Here is a 16,189-nt window from a genome sequence, read left to right as displayed (position 1 = left end):
ATTAATCATTCAATAGATTTTTAATGAAAATAATCATATTTACAAAAGGTTCATAACTGAGTCATAACTGAGTCGATCTTAACTGATTGTCTGTGCAAGAAGGGGGTGGGGGGGCTGACATGACATCAACGTGTGCACAAACTTGTAATTGCTTATAAATACTGCATAGGACACTTCAAAATTCTTAAAGAATTTCTCTCCCTTGTTTTACAAGATACAGTAATCAACCGAAAACAACATAAACAAATTAAGACACCCAGAGTATTTCATGACATCAAAAGAATGAAAAAAACAACAAAGAGCTGATTAAGAAAATAAATAATTTTAAAGGAAAAACACGAATAGTTAATTCAGAATATGGGAGATCAAATTCAAACAGACACACACACATTCGCACACAGTCAAAATGTTGCATAGAAATGGCAGTTATGTGCAATTATACCACATGCAACACATGCAATGTGGGAGGGTAGGACTTGACTTGATACTCAAGGCAGAAGTTGCTCAAACCACACATATATAATCAAAAACCCTTTCCCCAATCTCAATGCAACGTGAGGAGATAAGAAGTGTCTGACTCTGTCTTAATGCCGAGAGAAGACCGCTACCTGTTGCAGTTCACAGTTAATGACAGCATGCTTACACAGCAGCTTCAAGACCAACCACACTGTTAAGGTAAACATTTACATCAAAAGGTATACGACAGAAAAACCTGGTACCAACTTGAAGGAATGGAGGTGTGAATGATAACTTGTGCACATCTTCTTTAAAGAGCAACAGAAACAAGAATCGTGCAGAAAAGGTATCAGAGTTGTGTGACATTGAATCTGAATGCATTGTTAGTGTGATGCTTCTGACAATAATATCAACAATTAGTTTGGAAGGACAAAAGACAAAAAAATACAAGATTTTAACAGATGAATTACTGACCAAGTCTACAGCAATGCTGTGAGATTGAAAGCAGCCAGATTAAGGCACACAGTAAGGCAGCATCATCCACTGGGGTATTTTAGTCAAAGGATGGATGCACACAATGAATGAGATAAATGAGGATGAAACAGAGAGATTATGTACTTGTATATCTTTTGGAGTATGCTTTCATTGTTGTCACATTGAACAGTAGGTGGATTAGATTATATGAGAGCAGTATTTCCAGTATTTTCCCTTGCATGCTGGTGTACAATCTGCATCTGCTTCGTCTTTATCTCATTCCAGAATGCCAGATGCAGAGGGTGAGCAGTGTCAGAGGGCGGGGCTCGGCACAGAGGGGGTGGGACTCTGCCAGATGATCATGTGACTGCGCTCAGACCGCTGAGGTGTTGCTTGGGGCGACTCTGCCAATCCGTCAGTTGCGTCATCTCCTGGAAGAGTAGGCGGATCAGTTAGGCATTTCATAAACTCAGCACAAACTAAACTGGAAATCAGTTTTTCACACAGATGCCGTTGATCTTATGTGTCAGACAGGTTTGAATAGTCCGGTCCTTCGACTCACCGATTCGGAAGTTGATGTAGCCCTCTCCTCCACTGAGGATGAGCTGAGAGGTAGTAACAGTGCTGCTGCCAGAGGAGGTGATCAAACAGTCTGTGGGTCAGAGATCATTGCATTACAATACAATACAAATACAGCAAATACAGCATTCAAGTGCACCCCTAAGCACCCATTTTTTTAAATGTCTTCATGTTATGTCTATAAGATTCTTACCAGGTGCAACGATGATGAATTTGACAGCTTGTCTGTGCCCATGGTAACTCAGCTGGGCTGATGCAATAGAGCAGTATGGGATGGAAACCGCCTCCGATGCTGTGGAGTGGGGGGCTCATTAACATATTGATGACTCATACAGTGCATTTCTGACAATATACAATTCAAGTATTCTCAGGTCATGCTACTGGCAGCATAAAACTCACTTATAGACAAGGGGACGGAGAAGATGGCACCGCTTCCCGTGCCCACCCAGAGACGCCCAGAGATGACTGTGAGAGAAGAGATCTGGAGCGGCGAGAGCGTCAGGAAGGCTGAGCCTAGAGAGAGAGAGAAATGTGCTCAGCCGACTTGGAGGAATGAGCTTAAACTCAACCACTAAACAAACCTAAATTTGCATTTCAGATATGGCATGAACTGGGCCAATGCTAAACACCGGCCAACACTGGAACAGTGGATGGCCCACCGATCAATCATTTTTATTTCCCTGACTCTGATAATGATTTCTATATTTTTTTTTTATCTTTGGCAGTACATAGTTTATCCACCTTCCTGAACCTTTTGTCAATTTGGTTACTTTAATTAAAGCCTGCAGCCAAAGGCTGTGAGTTTACCAGAAACCAATTGACAGTGAATTCAACACATCATTTTGTAACTGCTGCCAAAAAGGCAAAGGGGAACTTGTACAGCATGTTAAAGCCAAGACTGTTAAGACAGAAAATTATTTGCTTACATATAAGCACAAATACCACAGGCTGATAAAACTTGTTTACTCAATGTGTTGTGGGCCTGAACTGTTTGCTTGTTATCATAATGTGAAAATGGGGAAATAACTACAATATGCATTACAGTTTGTTACAATATTGTAACTTCCAGAGGTGCTAGATAGGCAAACAGTATGTGTTCCACTTTTCAAACATAGTGTTTGCATATCAAATTTCTCCCTAAAAAAAGAAAAAAAAACAACTTTGCACCTACCTAATGTTTTAGTGACCAGAGGAGTAAAATCAACTTCCTGCAGCGGTCGACCCGTGGACCAATCAAAGAGCCTGAGTATCGGGTCAAGCCGGCAGGACGTCCAAACACCACTTCCACCGGCACACAGGAAACGCACCTGCTGCTCACTGCGCTCAGACACTGAGAATGTTTGCTGTAAAGTGAGATGAGGAATAATGATGGTGAATTCAAACACAATCTGACAACGAGACACAAATACATGTAGACGCCCCCTTTCTGTTTCTTACCTCAACTTTCTGGCTTTCTGTGTTAACCACATGGACCCGGTTCCAGTATCCCACCCACAAGCGGCCACCTTTTGCAAGGCAACAGCGAATGGGCTGCAAAGGGGTTGATCCAAGGGACATTATCTTGTGTGACTGTAGATCCCAGCCACCTGTCAGTTAGGGATATGTAAATCAATCCAAATGTGGAGAGTGTGAGAGTGACACAAAAGTCAGATATTATTGCAAAGACAGGAAATAGAAAGTCATTACCTGAATTGTGTGAGAAAAATGCCAATGTCCCATCAGCTAATCCAGCTATGACTTGACCCTGGGAATACCTATGAGATTGAGTCAACAGAAAGTATGTCATTTTCAAACGTGTACATTTTCTGAGAAAATCAAGATAACAGTTCCATGTTACATTATGACAGACTATATTCATTGCTAATACTTTACGTATACCCACAGATCAAACACAGACACAGCAGCAGAACTCACGTGAGCGAATGAATACCCTCTGAGAGGGAAACGGACTGCAGACAGCGCCTCCTGCCTGTGGAGGCCGAGTGTACCAGCACACTATTAGAGAGTGAAGGTGAGAGAAAGAAGAGAGAGAGAGAGAGGGAGAGAGAGAGGGAGAGGGAGAGAGAGAGAGGGAGAGGGAGAGGGAGAGTGTCTGTGTGAGAGAGAGATTGTTTTGCCACCAAGTCTCTTAATCTAAGACAGTGTTATTTATTCGAGAGAGTTGCTTATTCAGCAGACACTACCTTCCTTCCTGAGTTCCAATCCACACTGTTCCTGAGGTGTCACCTGACATAACAAGGCCAAAAAGAATGGATCACAGGAAAGTCTAAAAAAAAAACTGTGTAGCCTTGCCAGTAAATTGTCAAGTCTAGATGGTATTTGGGGATAATAAATGTACAGAATATATCATGTGAGTTGCCTGCAGGCAGCCTCATGGCGATGATGTTTGTAGCACTGACCCATGGGAGGCACGGCGCAGATGCAGAGGGCAGGAGAGGTGGGAGGGAGGCTGAACTGATCCAGTACTGTATTGGACCGTGCTGGATCAATCACTGTGATATCACTGCTGGAGGCTGGGCCGGAAATCACCCACACCGAACACTGGCAGGGAAAGAGGGATATGGAACAACATGAAACAACCTGTCCCAGCATAGTCCCAGGGTAGGGCCTGTTCAGCCCCGAAGAACACCTTGTGGTCGAAACTTGTTTCTAAATGTATATCCTAGATACGGCATCATAATAAAGGATATTTAATTATATCCACTGTTTTTCTTCCCTCTCTGCGCAAGAGTCCCTGGAGACTAGAATACGATTTTTTCTATTTGCATTGTTCCAGGGTCGTGTTGGCTATGCTTGGATGGCACTGCACATGGTGATTACAGTGTGACTAGAGGTGCTATTTAAGCAGGATAATGACAGACTTACCGTGGTCTCTCCTGAGATCTCAGGTGTGACTGCAACAGCACAGTTCAGCTGCAGAGAAAAAATAAGTTAGGGACCATGTTTTGATTGCAAGCTGGTGGGTTCTCTTATCCAAAAACTTTGGTTGCCTTACAAAAGCCTACTGAATAGTGCGGTGGTAATATCAAACCTTAGCTGTGGAGTCTCTTTGATCCAGCAGTCTGAGCTGCACTAGAACAGGCACATCTTTGGGCTCAGGGGCAAGTTCATGGGATTCCTGCAATAACAACATTTAGCCAGCAGGAAATTGTTAGGATTGTAAGAATGTATGTGAATGTGTCTGGGTGTGTTTAAGTCTCTTTGTCAAGTCTCAGGTGCAGTTTGTTCAATTTTAATAGGGGTATGGAGGGAAGGCAAATTGTCTTCCCTTGCCCCGCTTGAATGAAAGTATGGTGACAAAAGAATAAAATACAGACACACATCAGCCGGACGGATTTTTTCCAGTGTCACCCTCTTCATTCTCTCTTACCCCTCACATTGCCCCATCTGTGTGCCTACATGTGTGTTTCTACTTACCTGTGTGTGTGACAGTGGCGTGCTCCAGCCGTGTATCTGCCGTTTTCCCAGAGTTCCCCAAATGTGGGAGCGAATTTCTCTGTAGAGCTCCCTCCTCCTGACACGTGGCGAGAGAGCAGCAGGAGAAGCAGATCTAAAGAGAAAGCTCCTGGTATTAATCTACATTATAAAACCATTCCTGATTATGCAATCCAGTTACAAACAATGCTGTAAAATAGAAGAACATATGCAAGAGTGAGAAACACTAGCTTACTCAGCCTGAGTCTGACTGACAGCCCGTAGTCGTGGAGACCCCAGAGGAGAGCAAGTGAGTGCTGGAGACGATGGCCGGGCAAATGCTGGAGCAAGAGGTGGGAGTAGGGGTTCCTTGGTCAGGCCAAACAAGCGGTTGAACCTTAAACACAGAGACAGTTAATACTGACCATGCAACATCTGACTACAGCATATTACTATAAATGTTCATTATGGGGCCCTTTAATGGTATTCACTTCAACAAGTCACTAAGAACATAAAAGAAACAGGAAATTATTAAGCACAGTCATTTATTTTATGATCCTCTCTCTGATTCTCTCTTGATGCTTGCAGAAATACCCGTCTAGCTGCTGCCATGTGTGGCTTGATTGACAGATATGAGAGTCTGAAAGCAGCAAAGATTCTTCCCTTTCAGTCATGTATGGCTTAGCCTACATTTTTCCTATTCAAAAGATGTATTTTCCATATTCAAAAGAGGTTTCTGAATGGTCACATTAGCTGTTGTATCTATAATGCACATGTAAACAATATGTGACCCAGTGTTTATTGGAGGCTAGAGTTTATTTGCCAAAATATACCATATTCTGTCGTGTATATCTGACACAGGTTAATATTTAAGTGTCTGTTTATAGGAAGCTTTATGGTACACATACACTAGGCAGTTTAATGATATGCTTGGACTTCAGACCACTACTGCACATTATAGCTAAATAGTAACAGGTATTTGAGAACACCCTCATGTATCCAAAAAGGTTCAGGAAAACATGTCTGCTTGAGAGAGAAGCTTTTTGTTCTTCATCTCGTTCCGACTTTTAATTACATTGGGACGGCATTAACATGAACACTTACTTTCTCCAAACACTTGTCCTTTTCTCCTCTGTAAACCTCTCCTCTTTTGTTGCCCTATAAAACAAGAAAAGAGAAGTAAATGTAAATGAGACTGGAGGCAAAAACGTGATGCTCTATTCTTGTGTTGAACAAAATTTTAAACTGTCTGTTTGGACTGATAAAGAAGAAAATTATGCAACTATTTAGATTCAGTAGAAAAGTTACCTAATAGTCTGACTGCGTCTGACTGCCTCCTGCAGCTCAAACAGACGCTCCTTATATTGGTTTTTCTCCATGACCACACGAGCCATTTCAGAACGAGAGAAGCGGCGCAAGGATGTGGGTAGAGAGGCCTGAAAGGAAAGATTTGGGTTACAAAATGGAGTGAACGCCTATCAGTTACAATCATTAACATGAATCAGTCAGTGAATTTTCGCATAGCTTTGCAACTGCAAAATTGCTGTTGCACTACATGTTGGTGATACAGTAGATCACAGTTGAAAATACAAGTGTCTTCTTACATCAGGATCTTCAGACTGGCATGCTTCCAGTTCTTTCCGAAGTCTGTGGAAAACAGTCGACACACACAATTTGTGTTACTATATATAATAAACAAATGAATGCATTCGTTTTTTACGGAAAATGAAAACACTAAAATGAGTAAAATATCTAGAATAATCTTCTGCACCTCTTAGTCTCCTCCTCCATCTCCTTCGCCCTGCTCTCCAGTCGGGAGACAGTTTCCTGAAGAGAAGTCACTTCCAGTTTAACAGCTGAGCGGTCATTAGTCAGCTCTTCTACCCGAGATATCAAAGCCTTACGGGCTGCATCCACCAACTCACTGAGAGACAGACAGAGCAAAAGGGGAATAAAGTTAGGTTGTGAATAAATAGACATGAGTTTGTAAGTGAGAGTAAATAGTTCAAACAAATGAGTGACTGTAATTCCCCCCCCCCCCCCCCCCCCCTTCTTCTTCTTGGTATGTACTGAAGGGTGAAACCAGAGTGCACGGAAAACCCCCTGTATACTCAAGTAATCACACTGGTCTAGTCTTAGCAAGGTCAGAATAACTACATACTCACTGGGTGTGTTTCAGTTCCTCATACTTAGAAAGAATCTCCTCAAACTGGTCGGCACTACCTACATGAGAAAAAAGCACGTACAGACATGCACACACACACATTACAAGTTTGGACAGTAATATACATTTACAGCATTTACTCTGCACCCACATCCCAGAACAACTGTCTCTACAGGGAAACATTTTTTTTAAATGTGTTCCCTTTAAATGCTATTTAACTTCATTATTCCTGGGGGGAAATTAGCAGCTGCTAAATAATATGCACTATTTTCTAAAAAGAAGGGCATTTACCCCTATAAACAACACAATATATATCAATTTTTCATTTAATATTTACACTCTCATGCCCCCCAAAATTCTTTCCCAGGCTGAGGACCATTGGTGTAAAACAGAAAGTAGAGCTTTATGGAGCATAAGCGTTTACTTGTATTACATGTATTTACCTCTGACGTTGGCCCCATGGTCGACAGTCTCCACATAATCCCGACTCAGCTCTGACAGTTCAGAGAACACAGAGTCAGTGTTGCGTAGTTCCCACTCCATACTATCATCTTCCTCCACCTCCTCCTCGTCTCTCTCCTGCTTCTCTCCTCCCTGCCCCTCTTCTTCTTTCTGTTCCTCCTCTCCCTCCTTCTCCACCACCTTCCTCATCTCCTCCTCCAAGCTGGTCTTGGACTCGTCTCTTGATTCCTCGTCTGTGGTTGTCCGAATTGGGGTGCTGTAAATTAAAAAGCATGAAAAGTGAGCAAATTTGGGGATGGGTGCTGTGCTGTGTGTGTATATGTCAATGGAAGTGTTAAAGTGACCTTGGGTTGCAGGTTCATTTTTAGGCAACAAATGAATTTTATTCATCATTTTCACTCAAATCTCCAACTGACACAAATAAACAACTCGGTTCAGATTGTTACCTAGCATCCACAAGGCCGTGAAATTGTGCCAGCTCAGGGGTGGAGCTTATGATGTCATTGATAAAAGACGGATCTGAGGCAGACTTTACTGCAATGTCAATCCCCTTTCCTTCCTTGGCTGCTGGATCTTCCGAAGGGGAGGGAGCCAAGTGTGAATCTGGTCTTGGGACAGTCTGCTGAAAAGAGAGCAGGAGACAACAGCAACATCTCTGCCAAAATCTTGTACTTGAACATGTACAAAATACAGATATGAAGAGTGTGAATCAGCTTACCTGGTCATTGACACTGCACTCTGAAAGCACTTCTGAACTCTTGAGACGCACATGATTCCTAAAGATGTGCAGAGTGACAAATTAAAGAAGAGTCATTTGAGTCCTTATCCTGAATAAATAGAATCTAGCCGTTGCTTCTTTCTTACATTTTGCACTTTGCACATTGTTGCACTATAATCGGTGCCTCTTGGTCATAATTGATTCTTATAAAACAGTTACCAACATCTGTTATTTTATTTTGAAAATTGTAGCTTGTAGATTGTAAACACTATTTTTGCAAACACAAGCTCAAAAGTGAAATTATAGCTTTCTGTGTACTAGCTAATCCTTTCAATAACAGCATTGAATCAGGCTTGACTGACTGAAGAGCTCAACTTATTTATACATTACCTGTTTTACTGTTATGCATATACTATGCTGATTAAAGTACAATAAAATGAGAAGAGAAAATCAGAAAAAGGAGAAGTGAGGGTGATCAACCTTAAAGGAGAATCTCTTTCAGAATCCTTTTTCTTTTCCAACAGTTCCCGATATGTGAGAGTCAACTAGAGGAGGGAATGACAGTGAAATGTAAGAAAGAGAATATGGAGAAAAACAGCTAAATGTTCTATGATGGAGTGTGAATAAATGTCCATGTACTGGTACAATGTACTGATACAATGTACTGATACAAAGCACACATTTTTAGACTGAACGGTGGTATCTGACCTTGCTGTGAGTGTGCCTCAGTGTGCTCAGTTCTCTCCCCAGACAAGCCCTCTGCTCCTCCAAGGCCACCACTGCAACAAAGACATAACAAATGTAGCTTTAGTCGTTAGCATCCATCAAATTTAACATCACTGTTAACTCTTTACATTGTAGCTCTGCTTCAGCAAAGGAGGCCTCCCACTGTATCTACTCGGGATATGCACAAGAGAGATGACTGAAACAGGAATAAGAGAAAGGCTGAAAGACGGAAGAGGTAGAAGAAAGAGGGTACCATTAGTCACAGTCAGTAATCAAATACTCACACTGATCAGCTTGCTCTCTCGCTTTCTTCTCTAGCTCTCTCTCTCGCCGCTCTCTCTGCTTTTCCCTTCCCTTCATGGCCCTCCTTTCCTGTTCAATTTGGTCATCCAGTTCTAGATACCTCTAAAGAAAAAGACGATTTTTAAAAGCACTGAGCACAGTCAACACCTACCTTCACAGCTTAAAATCTTGAATCGCGCTACTCCACACAACATAAACGCTTTCAAAACTCCACCACTTCCCACCTCTTGACTTTCTCTCCTCAGCGCTTTCTCTGCTTGGTATCTCTCCAGCAGCTCTTCTCTCTCCGCTTTCTCTCTCTCCGCCTCCTCCTCCCTCTCTCTCAGCTGGGCTCTACAGCTGGCCAGCCCCTCCAGGACCCAGACCAATATGGGGACCAGCGACTCCACCACGCCTGCACCATGGGTCTCAACAACTGTCTGGGAGAGGGCAAAGCAGAGGGCCAGTTAGATCTACCTCGTCAGAGTTAGAGAGGCCAGTAACAACAGAACGGCATGGTATAATAACTTTAACTGGATTTGTATGCCTGGAAACAAGTTCAATAGATGGAAAGGTATAGAAAGGATATAGAAACGAAAATCTAATTTAATGGCTGCTTTACCTGCAGTTCTGAATACAGTTTTCCTGCCTCCTCACTCACAATGTCGGGGTCCAGCTCCAGCTCCCCTGCCCCACACAGGACACTCTCACCACACTCCATCGTCCAGCTTGTTTCTATCTACTGTATTACTTGTTAAAAAACTTTTTCCTGACTCAACACCAAAGCTTATAATTCTCTGAGCTGTTCACTGACCAAAAAAAACGTCTTCCTCTTAACTATAAATACCTATCTGACTAATACAACGAGTTAACCTAGCTTTCTAACACTATTGCTAACTCCAGTCTCTCCCATCCTGCTACAACAATATGCTCCATTTGGACCTACAGTGAATAGGCTAGTCTGCCCTTAGCCATTTCTGTACTGTAAGGTTTAGCTGATGTCAGGGGGCGTTTTAGAGTCCATTCTGAAAAAGGAAGGAAAACATTGTTATTGATATTGATCGTCAATAATAGCCATTTCTACACTGTAAATTATTTGGATTGTAAGCAGAGTCAACTGTTTTGTGCAATACTCAAGCTTAGACAGACCTTTATGATGCATATTTTCTATTTTTTACTAACAACTGGAAGCTCATTGTTGCCTTAACAGTTGGTGGAATATGCTCATGGGTGTCTGCCACTATAAACTCTGGCCAACACAATGTATAATGTGATTAGCACCAAAAAAACAAACAAACAATGCATCTATTTGGTAAGGCTGAAATGTGATTCCCAATGGTTTTAAGTCAATGTCGAGACTAAGGAGATACACACTGGAGATCAGTTACTGGCAATGCTCAACAAATATAGACAGACAAATGTACACACACATACACTCAGTCACACCTCCTCTGGCATTCAACAAAGCATCCAGTTCTGACAAATAGATCTCTATATGCCATAATTCTCAAAGTCAGAATCATTCTTACATTGTAGTTCAGTGTGTGGCCTTTACTCCATAAGCAATAACTTTAACAATATGAGCAGTAGACTGGTATTGTGAAAGGGTATAATCAAGCTTGCATATAATTTATGGTTCTATACCTATCTTGATTGCTTATAGATTTAGCTACTGTGCTTCAAAGAGCCTTTGGCCTGCAAGGAGACAGGGGATCTTCAACTAGTAAATATTTATGCAGCTCTCATTAGGATTATGCAATGTTTAGCACGGAGTAAACCTAACGTGTGTGTGTGTGTGTGTGTGTGTGTGTGTGTGTGTGTGTGTGTGTTGTGTGTGTGTGTGTGTGTGTGTGTGTGTGTGTGTGTGTGTGTGTGTGTGCGTGCGTGTGCGCGCGCGAACTAGCAGTACAGTAAAAGTAGCATACACAGCACAAGAAATAAACACAGGATTGCAAAGGTACAAATGCGCGCACACAGACAGACTTGTCGGACTGAATGGCAGCAACAGGGTATATACTTCGATAATTCAATGTTGCAGCCTTCTTGATTAACAAACACGTAAACCTTTGATACAGATAGACTTGAATGGCGTTTGAGATATAAATAAGTAACATGACTGACAGTGGACACCTTGAGAGATCTTTGGCAGCAAGTTTACAAAGTTGTAACTTGGCCAAAACAAGCAGAGCCGTTGGCGCTGTTCGAGTGATATTTTACAGACTCACCTCATCGGCTTCAGTCCCTCTGCCACAGTTTCATTTCATTGCCGCAAACTAGTGAAATTCCAGTCGTTTTCTTTTGGTAGAGATATCAATTACACATAAGCGAGTTTAAAGGAGGGGGTGTTGTTTAATTCAGACGAGGTTGGACGGGTTCTTGGTCTGGCCAATCGGAGCTCTGCATTTGTCAACTGCAACCAATAGGCGTGAAGCAGAGGCGGGGCATGGGCAGTTCTGTTTTCAAGATGAGAAAAAAAGGTTTCCTGAAACTTGAATAATGACACGTGACTAAAGAGGCTGTGTGCTGTCAGGTGACCTGAGCCACGCAAATCTAATACCTGTCTAAATACCTCACATACCTGAAGTGTTTCTTACACCATGTCGCTGCAAGAAAAAAGGTAGAAGCCTTTAAGACAGTAGCCCTCAAAATTATAGAATTTTCAAATTTCATAAATAGACGTTGTGATGTGATGTTTTATATACCTAGCTACATTTGAGAATGTGTGCAGAGCCCTCTTCTCTTCCTTCATTACATCAAACATTGTGCTTTGAATTATCAAAATGAACCGATTTGACAAAAGTCAAAGTTACTGTGATCTGAATTTAAATGTAACAAATAAAAGGAATATATGCAGGAAAAACAATATGTTTTTTACTTTATTTAAAAAAAAGATAATTTCATCATCTTGGTGAGGAATGTCATGACAGAGTAAATACAGTTTGCCTTTCTTCCAGCAGATGGAGGCACCAACACATCACACCACATCACATCACATCACATCACTCCTCTCTCTATTTCTCTCTCTCTCTCTCTCTCTCTCTCTCTCTCTCTCTCTCTCTCTCTCACACACACACACACACACACACACACACACAAACACATACTGTACATACATTCATATAGGCATAAATACAAATACATGGTCTGCATCAGTATCATGAGTGAAGGAGAGAATATGTTGTGTTTTGCCAGATTGTGTTGCTTTTCTATATAATGTAGAGTGAAAGGTGAAGGGAAGAGGAAGAGGATAGAGAGAACAGAAGAGGGACTGAAAGGGAATAAAGTTATACTCTACAAGACAAGAGTATGACAGGACTGAAATCACCAGTCAAACATGAATGTGTCAAGCGTCTCTCTTTTATTCTATCTTTATCCATCTATCTCTATTTATCTATCTTTATTTATTTATTTTATTGTCAATTCCCTCTTATACAGTAACTGTCTTTATGACCCTCCCACTCTCCTCCACGAGAACCACCTTCCCATCCTCCCTCTGCTCTCGTGTCATCTCTCTCCTCCTCTTCATCAGGAGGTAAAAGCCCACCGCGCTGCCCACCACCCCAAAACTGATACCCAGGATCACCCACCCGAGCCCCAGCAGTCGAGAGGTGTTTCCCTCGGCCCGCTGCGACTGGTCCCACAGTCCCAAAGCCACTACGCTGAGGCCAATCAGAGTTCCCCAAACACCAAAGGCCATCATGCAGGATCCGCAGGACAGCTCGGCACCGCCGGTCACCACGGTGATGCCCGCTATGGAGACCACCCCCCCTGGTAAGATCACTGTCTCAGACTTGGGGTCATAGGTCACAGCGGACATGGAAGATGGCAAAGCAGAAGGATCCAGCGTTTCCAGCTTTGTTTTCATGGTTGATTTTTATTCAGATCCGACAGTGACGGTGCGCTGTAGCTTCTTCTTCTTTCTTCTCAATGCTCCTGTTCTCACTCCTACAGTATGGCACGGAGTTGTGGTTTAGGAAACACAGCCTAATAATGATATTTCAACATTGGTCATTAAAGGGGAAACAGCCCACATGGCCCTGGTTATGTGTTTCAAAATTGATTTTAATCAAAAGCTGAAAAACTGATATTTTGGGGTACAAGGCCAGGTGATATGTCTCACTCTTTACCCTCTCCCATTGGAACCAATTTAGAGTGGATAATACATGATCTATAATCTCTTATTCAACAAACAGCAAAACATAAGACTTAAGCTGTTTTGGGCCAACGTTTTTTTTACATTCTTTTTTAATTAGTTGGATGGAATGTAATATGAAAGAGCAGTAAACTTGCTTACACCGACAAATGGATGGGTAAACAATTGCAAAACTTAGACAACAATATTCAAATAATTCTTAGAAGTGATAACTTTACAGTAGCAAAAACATTGGATTTTATTAGGTGAAAATTATATAAAATTGCTTACCTTGTTGAGCCAGGAGTTTAGGGGGAATGGAAAATGGCGTTAGATGAATGTCCTCTAAATTCATAGATATGATTGACTCCAGATGAAGGTCTATATGGGAGAGGGATGTGAGGCTGTTGACCCTCTCTTTGGCGGGACAATGAGTGTAGAAATGGAAGTAGGGGACCCGCTGCCCGTTACCTTTACCAAATGCGTCACAACCTGAGGCCTCACAAGATGCTGGGCACAATTGTTAAGATTGTTGTCATCATTTGTTTGTTCCTCTCATTCCTTGTGTTCGGTAGGAAAGTCTCGTCTGTCATTAAGCGTCATTATAACCCATTAGCTGGTACTTATCTAGGAACAACTCCCTTCCTCTTTTCCTCCCTCTTTCGCTCTTAAGATTTGGGTTGCGTCCCACTGAGGCATTGTTTGGGTTTGGAGTGTGGATTTTTGTTTATCTTTTTAACGTTTTCTCTTCCTGCTTTCCCATTTTTGCATTTCTTCGGTAGACAATTGCAGATTCCGTTTTCAGTGGTTTTATCTCTAAGACTTTAGGACCTGAGGTGTATTACTTTAACCTCGTCACTATCTTGAACTATGATTGTATATTTTGTTGTTGGAAAAATCACTTTTGTTTCCTCCATTGTTGTGGAGAAAAAGGCAAAATATCCACATCTTTACTGAACGCTTCATTCTAGAAAAAAAAGGCAAGATGCAAAAATTCCTTGTTTCATGGGATTTCTTATTATGCATCACGGCACGTATGTATGTGTGGACATGACTCACTTCAGATGTGAAGACTGTGTGACACTGAGTAGGGAAGTGTATATGTCAGAGTGGAGGCCGAGCCATCTCACAGATTGATGCAATAACCCAAGTGACGCTTGATACAGTCAGTTAATAGGCTACGACTGCTTCCAGCTAACTGTGATGCAGCCAGTGGTGAGTCACTGACATTGATGGTGATATTTTTAGGTTTGTTGATTTGTTTTGTTGTTGAACTTTCACCTGCTACTGTGACTTCAATGAGGTTGCAACAGGAAACCTGAGTGTCAGTTTGGTAACTGTATAGGTGCTTTAGATGCCAGTCCACACAGTCTACCAGACATCCGCATTGCCTGAGAAATGCCTCACAGATCTAGAGGCAGTCTTCCCTCCATAAATCTCCACCTTCTCCACTAGGAGGAAAACAAAACTGAGCACAAATCCACTTCCTTCAGCTGTGGCTTTGAGCACAGCCTGGGGTATAGGTCAGATGTCAGGGATTGTTTTGTGAAGGGGAGGGGGTAATTCCATCGGGCATGGCTGTCACAGGATAATGATGATGGTAATTGGCTAAGTGTTGGCTAGGGTGGGACAGGGCGGGGCAGGAGTAATCCAATAGATGGACTCACTGAGTGTATTTATAGAGCAAAGAAAATCCTGCGGTAAAAGAGAGACATGGGCAATAATCATAAAGCGTAATAGGCAGAGGAGGATATGAAGTAAGGGATGGAAAAAATGCTGGGTTATGTTGTGAAACTATGCTTTCACTTGTGCTTTTTCTATATTTGCACCCTGATGCAAACTTATAAGACACAAGCTCTGCCACACCCTCCGCCTCCATGCTGCGTTAGTCTGTTTGAAACAATGGTTAAAACAATCCAGATAATACTTTCAGTCTAATCAAAGGAGACACAAAGCAAACAGACTGATGACGTAAATGCCAAAGTGTCATGCAGCGAGTTTGATGTGCTGATTACAAAGATTTGACTATGGCCTTACAAGCAGTGCGATGGTGGTGGAGAGTAAGGATGGACACCATGTACAGAGCAATGCCTAAAGGATTACTGGGGTAGACTTACAGGGGCCTTGTAAGAAAAGGCCAGAAAAGCTTATCACCAACAAAAATGAAGGCAAAGTAACAAATTTGTCTATGTGTGTGTGTGTCTGTCTGTGCCAGTGTGTGTGTGTGTGTGTGTGTGTGTGTCAGTCAGTCAGTGAGTGTGACAGAAAGAAAGAGAGAGAGAGTGTGAGGGAGAGATGGAGGAAGAGATCAGCCATTAGCGCATCAGATAAAACTTTGTAGAGGGAAAAGGGAAAGCAATTCCAGCCTCAGACCAAACAAGGCCACCAGGGAGGAGAAGAGCAACATCATTATGAAAGAGTAAGGAAGGAGGGAGTTTTTCTCAGCAAAACAAAGCCATGGTGACAGACAAGTCAAGGAAAGGAGGACAGCATCATCACTCAGATAGCTACAGCAGGAAGGAGGCATGGACAGAGACAGGAAGGCTGACAGGGACAATGATGTGAGGGGCCTGGGAGCAGAGGAGTGTGGGCCATGATGGGTGGGGGGGTGGGAGGAGGGGGTGTGCACGTGTCAGAGCTAAACTCCTTGGACAGATGGCAGTCCAGAATTAGTTGTCAATGGTCACCTAAACCCACTGAAAGGCCATTACTGCAGAAGAAGACTGACCGCTAGAGAACCTGTTGCTAGATTTGTAAACCAACCTGGAACCATGTTGACAAA

The 16,189-nt window shown here is 42.4% G+C and overlaps 2 protein-coding genes across 4 annotated transcripts; both read right to left on the bottom strand.

Annotated features, from left to right (window-relative positions):
• Position 1: 1 nt before the first annotated feature.
• LOC139916221 (C-Jun-amino-terminal kinase-interacting protein 4) lies at positions 2 to 11,604 on the bottom strand. Of its 2 annotated transcripts, none has more exons than XM_071905027.2 (28): positions 11,501 to 11,604; positions 9,898 to 10,300; positions 9,521 to 9,715; positions 9,278 to 9,398; positions 8,976 to 9,046; positions 8,748 to 8,812; positions 8,268 to 8,325; positions 7,996 to 8,171; positions 7,531 to 7,805; positions 7,089 to 7,146; positions 6,695 to 6,847; positions 6,528 to 6,570; positions 6,232 to 6,359; positions 6,028 to 6,081; positions 5,180 to 5,320; positions 4,927 to 5,059; positions 4,541 to 4,627; positions 4,375 to 4,422; positions 3,909 to 4,050; positions 3,693 to 3,735; positions 3,424 to 3,504; positions 3,196 to 3,263; positions 2,947 to 3,095; positions 2,681 to 2,852; positions 1,909 to 2,022; positions 1,703 to 1,801; positions 1,493 to 1,582; positions 2 to 1,361 (listed from the first exon to the last, which is right to left on the bottom strand). In XM_071905027.2, exons 2-28 carry the CDS (start codon positions 9,994 to 9,996, stop codon positions 1,243 to 1,245), a joined length of 2,982 nt encoding a protein of 993 aa, XP_071761128.2. In that variant the 5' UTR covers positions 9,997 to 10,300; positions 11,501 to 11,604; the 3' UTR covers positions 2 to 1,242. The 2 variants fall into 2 exon arrangements, with proteins under 2 accessions (XP_071761128.2, XP_071761129.2); XM_071905028.2 differs by having other exon boundaries at positions 7,996 to 8,168.
• Positions 11,605 to 12,133: 529 nt separating this feature from the next.
• Positions 12,134 to 13,916, bottom strand: LOC139916231 (transmembrane protein 100). Of its 2 annotated transcripts, none has more exons than XM_071905042.2 (2): positions 13,699 to 13,916; positions 12,134 to 13,259 (listed from the first exon to the last, which is right to left on the bottom strand). In XM_071905042.2, the coding sequence occupies exon 2, from the start codon at positions 13,138 to 13,140 to the stop codon at positions 12,703 to 12,705; it is 438 nt and encodes a 145-aa protein (XP_071761143.1). In that variant the 5' UTR covers positions 13,141 to 13,259; positions 13,699 to 13,916; the 3' UTR covers positions 12,134 to 12,702. The 2 variants fall into 2 exon arrangements, with proteins under 2 accessions (XP_071761143.1, XP_071761142.1); XM_071905041.2 differs by having other exon boundaries at positions 12,134 to 13,220; positions 13,699 to 13,913.
• Positions 13,917 to 16,189: the final 2,273 nt, after the last annotated feature.

The sequence above is a fragment of the Centroberyx gerrardi genome, chromosome 12 (assembly GCF_048128805.1).
Source record: "Centroberyx gerrardi isolate f3 chromosome 12, fCenGer3.hap1.cur.20231027, whole genome shotgun sequence".
Classification (NCBI taxonomy): domain Eukaryota; kingdom Metazoa; phylum Chordata; class Actinopteri; order Beryciformes; family Berycidae; genus Centroberyx; species Centroberyx gerrardi.
This window is presented reverse-complemented; position numbering and strand designations above follow the sequence as displayed.

Coding starts and splice junctions, on each gene's coding strand:
- LOC139916221 (XM_071905027.2), bottom strand. CDS start 9,996: ATGGAGTGTGGTGAGAGTGTCCTGTGTGGGGCAGGGGAGCTGGAGCTG. Junction 3,736..3,908: donor CTGCGCCGTGCCTCCCATGG/GTCAGTGCTACA, acceptor TTGTTATGTCAG/GTGACACCTCAGGAACAGTG. Junction 2,023..2,680: donor TCTGGTCACTAAAACATTAG/GTAGGTGCAAAG, acceptor CTCTCTCTCTAG/GCTCAGCCTTCCTGACGCTC.
- LOC139916231 (XM_071905042.2), bottom strand. CDS start 13,140: ATGAAAACAAAGCTGGAAACGCTGGATCCTTCTGCTTTGCCATCTTCC.